Source organism: Mauremys mutica, chromosome 13, assembly GCF_020497125.1.
Source record: "Mauremys mutica isolate MM-2020 ecotype Southern chromosome 13, ASM2049712v1, whole genome shotgun sequence".
NCBI classification, from domain to species: Eukaryota; Metazoa; Chordata; order Testudines; family Geoemydidae; genus Mauremys; species Mauremys mutica.
In genome coordinates this window covers 48,049,208-48,057,548 of record NC_059084.1, presented here as the reverse complement: position 1 = coordinate 48,057,548, position 8,341 = coordinate 48,049,208, and the positions used below count along the sequence as shown (strand labels likewise).

General features: G+C 55.1%; 1 gene segment (V, D, J or C); it reads left to right on the top strand.

Annotated features, from left to right (window-relative positions):
• The first annotated feature begins 3,552 nt into the window (after positions 1 to 3,552).
• LOC123347508 lies at positions 3,553 to 4,139 on the top strand. The segment is given in 2 exon segments: positions 3,553 to 3,670; positions 3,760 to 4,139. Coding segments are annotated over 2 exon segments (426 nt in total).
• Positions 4,140 to 8,341: the final 4,202 nt, after the last annotated feature.

The following is an 8,341-nucleotide window of genomic DNA, read 5'->3' as shown; positions in this document are numbered from 1 at the left end:
CCTGCCCACTGCCCCGCTGGGTGCAGAGATCCCCCGCGTCATCTGTGAACCCCAGTCCGGAGTTAGTCCAGGAGAGGCGGCTGCTGAGGGAGAAGCAGAGGCCCGTTGGTGGTGGCGGTGGGGTCATGGGGGCACTACGGTCACAGAACGCAGCTCCCACTGAGTGAGATTTGGCCCAGGACTCCCCAAAGGCTTGTGTGACATTCCCACCCTGCATTAGCTACCAGGCAATTGTCACTGCCAGGTCTCCCATGGCTACAAAAAGCTGAACCTGCTTCCCCTTGTACTCAGAGAGTTTCTAGTTTCAGATTCTGGTCCTGCTGCCAAATGTTCTTGTCTCCCACAATCTAACCCAGGGGTGGAGGAGGGGGTGCGGAGTGAGTGAGGGGGCTCAGAGCAGGGGGAGGGAAGTGGGGGGCTCAAGGCAGGTTGGGGGCAGGAGGGGTGTGGGTGCATCAGGGGGCTCAGGGCAGGGGAGGTTTGAGGGGCAGGCTCCTCCCCAGCGCTGTTTACCTGGAGCAGCTCCAGGGTGGCAGCAGCTCCCACTGGGGCTAAGGCAGGCTCCCTGCCTGCCTGCCCTGGTCCCATGCCACTCCCGGAAGCAGCGAGCACCATGTCCCTGCGGCCCCTGAGCGGGGGGAGGGGAGGCAGAGGGCTCCGTGCGCTCCCCTCACCTGTAAGTACCTCCCCCTAAAAGCAGCAAAGAGTCTTGTGGCACCTTATAGACTAACAGACGTATTGGAGCATGAGCTTTCCTGGGTGAATAGCCACTTTGTCGGATGCATGACATGGTATTCACCCACGAAAGCTCATGCTCCAATACGTCTGTTAGTCTATAAGGTGCCACAAGACTCTTTGCTGCTTTTACAGATCCAGACTAACATGGCTACCCCTCTGATACTTACCTCCCCCTAAGCTCTCTGGGACACGACCCCTCCCCAGACACTGACCTCCCTGACCGGACGTTGCATGGCCCTTGTGCACATGGAACGGGGCTCCAGAGCTGACTGGCCCCCGCCCCCAACCCCGGTATCACCTCACAATAGTCAGGCCCTCAGTTCCCGGGTGAGGAAATACAGTCACTGCAGGGAGCCAGAGTTCCCCATTCCCAGCCAATGGCAGTTGTGGGGGTGCAGTGCCTGCAGGCTAGGGCAGTGCGTGGAGCCCGCTGCCCACCCTCCCCCAAGGGCCGCAGGTACATAGTGCCGGCTGCTTCTGGGAGCAGCGCGAGGCCCATGGCACAAGGGGGTGACAATCCCATGGGCCAGATCCAAAGCCTTGATGGGCCCGATCCAGCCCACAGACCGTAGTTTTCCCACCCCTGGTCTAACCCAAAGGCAAGGAGGAATAAGGGAAGCTTTTCCCTGACCCCAGAACATGCTCTATCACGCCAGGGAAGGATGTCTTGGGATTTGAGATCATTTTATTTCTCCCTTAGGTAAAAGCACAGACATGATTCCCCAGCCCAGGCACTTCACAACACAGAATAAGGGGCCCTCTTCATTGTTGCAACCACTGTTATATATTTGCAGCAAGTATTGTACAAAGCAGGGCTGGTTCTAGGTTCCGCCCCCCCAAGCAAAAACATGTGGCTGCCTCCCCTCCTTTTTTTTTGGCTTTTACACATGTTTGCACTTTGCAATATTGTTGGGGTTTTTTTTGTTTGTTTGACTGGGTGCGGTACTGATGCAGCATTCGGCAACGACTTCATCTGAATCTGCTTGAGCCGGGTGTATTTGCCTGAATTTCTTATTGAGACAGAGGAGCTGAAAACCCCATGGGCCACCAGAGGGCCTGAGTAACTCGCGCTGCCTGTGATATGTGCGGAGGTGAAATACAGACTAGAGCAGGGATCGGCAACCTCTGGCACTCAGCTCGCCAGGGTAAGCACCCTGGCAGGCCAGGCCAGTTTGTTAACCTGCCACATCCGCAGGTTTGGCTGATCGCGGCTCCCACTGGCCACGGTTCACCACTCCAGGCCAATGGGAGCTGCAAGAAGCCATGGCGAGCACATCCCTTGGCCCGTGCCGCTTCCCACAGCCCCCATTGGCCTGGAGCGGCGAACCAGGGCCAGTTGGAGCTGCGATCAGTGGAACCTGCTGTCCCAGCATGTAAACAAACTGGCTTGGCCAGCCATGGTGCTTACCCTGGTGAACTGTGTGCCAAAGGTTGCCGACCCCTGCTGTAGGGCTTTAGGAACATGAAGTGGCTCTTGGCGGACTCCGGGGTCAGTCAGACTTTGTAGCAGTAGCCCAGAGGGCTGCCGCCTGCCACATCCAGGCAGTTGGTGGCACTTTGTTGCCCAAGGAGAGCTGGGGCTTGATGTTGGACTTCTTGAAGCTATCCGCCAGAATGCTGCCCCTGGAAATGTGCCACCCCAAGCACGTGCTTGTTTTGCTGGTGCCTAGAGCTGGTCCTAGTTCCGAGTAGTGGGAGGGGGAATCCTGACACCAATTCATAACAAAAATAAATGTTTAGGGAGATCCGCTTTTACACGTGCACTCGGCTGCCTCAGGTACATCTCCCCTCCAAGCACAAGGCATAGTTCACCCAGAGGAGTTTCTCAATATCATGCGGACGTTCAGAGGTGAACAATCCGGATTCCCCCCTGCTCTGCCGCACGTGGTCCATGTTTAACCTCTGCAAGCAGATGGGATGTGGGCCTGTTCTGATGCCCAGCGCCTCCTGCCCTTTCAGAACAGGGGGCACGTTTCAGCTCAGATTTCTAGAGTTGACTTCAGCTGATGTATAGAACAGGGGCCGAAGCCCAGTTTGTCAGGTGACCAGAGCCACAATGTAAATAACCTGCTGGTGAAGACTCCACAGGAACGGGTCACAAACCCTTCAGAGGCTGAACTTTATTCATCTCCGCCCAGCCTCGGTGCATGGACTGTCAGGTCACTTTCCGAGCGGTTCCCTCGCTTAGAACAAGGGGCTGCAGGGACCAACTCCCAGAGTCGAGTCGAGTCCGCTCCCCTCCTGCTGTGGGGTCTCACTGTAGCGCAGACTCTCTTCTGCCTGGGGGGGGGGGTGTTTGGTCTCCCGTTAGGTGACGGGGGGAGGGGGTGTTTGCTGTGGCCGCTTCCCTCACTGTTCCCTCTTCTCACCCCTCCCACGGGGGCCCAGCCGCAGGTTGTTCTGACCCAGGCGGGTTCTGAAGCGAAGCAGCCCGGAGAATCCACCTGCTGAAACGCTCCGGGACCGGGTTTAATCCCAAGGGCTGGTGGGTCCCACAGAAACCCGAGAAGTGGGTTGGGGTGGCTGCTGAGTTACCCACACACCTTCCGTCACAGCTGCTCCTCCCCCAGCCTTAGGAGTGATTTACACCCTCCCTCTCTTTGCTTTTCCCTTATCAAATGTGTACTTGGGATCCCATCGCACTGTGCCGGGCTGCACAAACACACAGCCTGAGATAATCTGATTCCTTCCCTCTGAACGCTAAGAAATCACATCACAGTTTGGGTCTCTTATAAGGACCGGGATATGCAAATGAGAGTGAGAGTTTCCTCTTTAAATCTCTGCCTCCTTCTGCCCAGGCTGCACCCGGAGACACAATCCGCAGCCCCTGGGTCTGTGCAGTGACCAGCCAGTCCCTGAGAACTTTCCCCTCCAACACCAGGGAAAATGAGGCTTTGGCTCCATTTGCTTTTCACTGTAGCGGCTTTACAAGGTATTTTCTCCCCGTAACTGTATTGGAGAAATAGGGGGACATTGCACGGCTGCAGCTTACAGTGATTTGTAACCTCTCTTTGTTCTCAGGTGTCCGGTCCCAGGTGCAGCTGGTGGAGTCCGGAGGGGATGTGAAAAAGCCCGGAGACTCTCTCCGCCTCTCCTGCAAAGCCTCCGGGTTCACCTTCAGCGACTATCAAATGGCTTGGGTCCGCCAGGCTCCCGGGAAGGGGCTGGAGTGGGTCGCTACAGTCAGTAAGCCAAGTGGATCTAGCCAGTGGTATTCCCCGGCCGTTCAAGGCCGATTCACCATCTCCCGGGACAACTCCGTCAGCTCGGCTTATCTACAAATGACCGGCCTCAAAGCCGAGGACACTGGCCGCTATTACTGTGCTAGAGACACGGTGGCACAAAGCTTAGTAGCGCTGATGCAAAAACCCAGACTGCACCATCTCCCCCGAGCCGCGTGAGGGCAGCAGTGACCATGCCTGAGAAAAGGCATCAGGGTGAATCCAAAATCTGCCATGGGCTTTTAACCCTATAATTCCCTGGCAATGTCACCGCTTGCTTCAGGATGGGCTCCATACAGAGATGGCTCCATTCCTGAGCAAACCACAATCAGCAACAGCAGGAGATATGGGGCAGAGCTGGGATTTTCCAATCAGACCCATGCATTAAGGTGGCCCCAATCCATTTGAAATCCAAGCCCAGCTCCTCAGCTGTAGTGACCTGACAGGGCATCTGCCTCTACTGCAAGTGGCTGGGCCTTTCTCACACGATTCCTACCCCAAAACCAACTCCATTGCTTGCCTACAATGGAGGCTCAGACTTTTGACAGTGACGTCGATCATACACAAAATGCTCCATGGGCAAGGAAATCGGGAAAGATTTATTGACTGTGCCAGTTATTTTCAAAGAAAACTAGTGAAGTTTGTTACCTGAAACTGGGCCAGCTAGTAAGCTTAGGGAGTACTAATGACCCACGTTTATTATATTGATAGCTAAGCTCAAAAGAAGGTGTGTGTGGGGGGGGGTCACACTCACACTTGCATACTCACGCTCCCAGGACAGGCACAGCACTGGAGATGTTAGGATCCTTGAAGGTAAGTGTCCCACAGCACAGCGATGGACAGAGCGATGAAGGTAAGTCTTCCCGAGGCACGATGTAAAGCAACGCAGTGAACCACTGGCCAGGCGATCCGGGAGAAGGATCTTCACAGAGGTACAAGCTTGTGAACAGACCTTTTGAGCATACAGGTTATACATAGCATAGTAATACAGAGCATAAAGATCACTGTTGCTCCTACAACAAAGTTAGGGGCCAAAATCCTACCCGGAGCCTAACTATTCCAGGTTACCTTGTCTCAGGGTCCAGCCTATGGCTATGGTGCAAATGCAGACTTAGAAATGGAGATCGGTTTTCACAAACCCCTGATGCCCGCAGGCACAGAGAGTCACATCTTCATTTACACTGTGAAATTAGGTCGAATTTATAGAAGTCAATTTTTAGGAAGCGATTTTATACAGTTGATTGTGTGTGTCCCCACTAAACACATTAAGTTGGGGAGAGCGTCCACAGTACCATGGCTAGTATTGACTTTCAGAGTGGTGCACTGTGGGTACCTATCCCACAGTTCCCGCAGTCTCCGCTCCCCATTGGAATTCTGGGTTAAGCTCCCATTGCCTGATGGGGCAAAAACATTGTCCTGTGTGGTTTTGGGTACATGTCGTCAGTCACCCTTCCCTCCTTGAAAGCTACGGCAGATAATTGTTTCCCACCTTTTTTCCACGCAGGCGCCATACCACAGCAAGTGTGCAGCCTGCTCAGCTCAGCTCACCGACACCACTGCTGTTGTGTCTGGGGTGCTGCTCTCAGCAGACGGTGCAGTAGGACTGCTAACCATCATCCTCCACCGCTTCCGCTGCAACTCTGCTCTCCTGCTTTTGCCTCGATAGCGAATTTCTCCATGTTGTCTGTCATGGGCTCCCGGATACGTGTGTTCTTCCTCGGGAAATGTGTGTGGTGCTGACTGTTGTCTTCCACTGCTTCCACTGCATCTCTGCTCTCCTGGTGCCATGAATCCACCTTGCAGGTCCTCTCATTGTTCTGTATAAATATCTATTCTCGTGGCATCCGTCGTCATCCATCGCTTCTGCTGCAACTCTGCTCTCCTGCAGACGCCATATCATGGCAAGCATGGAGCTCGCTCAGATCACCGCTGTTGTTGTGAGCATTTTAAACACCTCATGCATTATCCTGCAGTATGTGCAGAACCTGCAAAAGCAGGCAAGGAGGCAACAACAGCGCGATCACGATAGGGATGAGAACATGGACACAGACTTATTTCAAACACAGGCCCTAGCAATTTGGACATCATGGTGGTAATGGGGCAGGTTCCTGCCTTGGAATGCCGATTCTGGGAAACAAGCACAGACTGGTGGGACCGCATAGTGTTGCAGGTCTGGGATGATTCACAGTGGCTGCAAAGCTTTCTCATGCGTAAGGGCACTTTCATGGAACTTTGTGACTTGCTTTCCCCTGCTCTGAAGTGCAAGAATACCAATTTGAGAGCAGCCCTCACAATGGAGAAGCAAGTGGCGATAGCCCTCTGGAAGCTTTCAATGCCAGACAGCTGCCGGTCAGTCAGGAATCAATTTGGAGTGGGCAAATCTACTGTTGGGGCTGCTGTGATCCAAGTAGCCAAAGCAATCACTGAGCTGCTGCTATCAAGGGCAGTCACTCTGGGAAATGTGCAGGTCATAGTGGATGGCTTTGCTGCAATGGGATTCCCTAACTGTGGTGGGATGGTAGATGGAACCCATGTCCCTATCTTGGCACTGGAGCACCAGGGCACCCAGTACGTAAACCGCAAGGGGTACATTTCAATGGTGCTGCAAGCACTGGTGGATCACAAGGGATGTTTCACTGACACCAACGTGGGATGGCCGGGAAAGGTACATGATGCTCACATCTTCAGGAACTCTGGTCTGTTTGAACAGCTGCAGGAAGGAACTTACTTCCCAGACCAGAAAATTACCATTGGGGATGTTGAAATGCCTATAGTTATCCTGGGGGACCCAGCCTACCCCTTAATGCCATGGCTCATGAAGCCAGACACAGGCATCCTGGACAATAGTACGCAGGACCGGCTCTAGGCACCAGAAAAACAAGCAGGTGCTTGGGGCGGCACATTTCCAGGGGCGGCATTCCGGCCAATAGCTTCAAAAATTCCAGCATCAAGCTCCAGCTCTCCTCGGGCAACAAAGTGCCACCAACTGCCTGGATGTGTCTGGCAGCGGCCCTCCGGGATACTGCTACAAAGTCTGCCTGACCCCAGAGTCTGCCAAGAGCCACTTCATGTTCCTAAAGCCCGAGTCCCCGGAGGAACAGCGAGAAAGTCACGGAGAACTCACCAGGGTCGGGAAGGAAGCCCCGAGAGGCCAGTAACACCGTCAGTGCCACCAGCCAGGTAACCCTGCGCTGCAGTACAGCCGGTGGCCCTCAGTGAGGAGAGAGCACCATGAAATACCCCCCAAGGGTTAGCCCGGCTTTCCCCCTTCTTCTCTCCCGCCCCCGCCCCCTTGGGAATGAATCTGAGCCGGGAGAAATCCTTTCATTCAGGCACAACTTTTTAAAGATAATGACCGGACCCGTTGATCAAGCGGCAGCAGGACCAGCTCCAGGCACCAGCTCGGCAAGCAGCTGCTTGGGGCGGCCAAGGGGAAGGGGCAGCACATCGGGCTCTTCGGGAGCAGATTCCTCCGTCTCTGAAAGACCTGCCGCAGAATTGCAGCCGAAGTGCTGATCGCAGCTTTTTCCCCCCTCCCATCCCTGGGGGGGGGGGAACCCCGGAGCTGGCCCTGAGTGGCAGTGTCGGCATTAGCACCCGTCGGACAGCGGGCAATTCTCCAGCGCTCCTTGTCCATGTCATTTAATGATTTGGGGAACGTCGGGCTCATTTTAAACGTGCGAAAGAGCAGAGCGCTCAGAAGCAGCAGCAGCCCAGCTCCTAGTAAGACTGAAATCCGGAGCGTGCCCAGGAAAGCCAGGGGCTGTCTCAGGAGATAACTGTCCCCTTTGGAGGGCTCTCGCTCAGCCTCCGATCGCGGCTGCACAGCCCCGGAGCCTTCCTTCAAGAGACCCAGGCGTGACACGGGGCCGCAAAGCACGCGGGGATTTAAGCCTCTTGAAATGCCCCTCTCTGGTCTGTATTTCCCCCCCCCGCCCCGCACGTATCACAGGCGGCGCGAGTTACTCAGGCTCTTTGGTGGCCCAAGCAGATTCAGGTGCAGTCGTTGCCCAATGCTGCATCAGTACCGCAGCCAGTCAAACAAAACAAACCAACAACATTGCAAAGTGCAACGTGTAAAAGCCACACACACAAGGGGCTGGGTGGGGGCGGCTTTTTTTTTTCTTGAGGCAGCAAAAAACCTAGAGCCGGCCCTGCTCCCAGGGGTCCGAAAGTGTCAGGAGGCGCCCAGCTCACTGTGCCCGGCGCTGCACAGACACTCAGGACGGGACAGTCTGACTCCCGCACCCGGAGCCCTAGGGCGAGTCACTCAGATCACTGGCAGCAGGAGTGTGTGTCACTTATAAAGCGGGGACATGCAAATGAGGGAGACAGTTTCCTGTTTAAATCTGTGCCTCCCTCTGCCCAGGCTGCACCCGGAG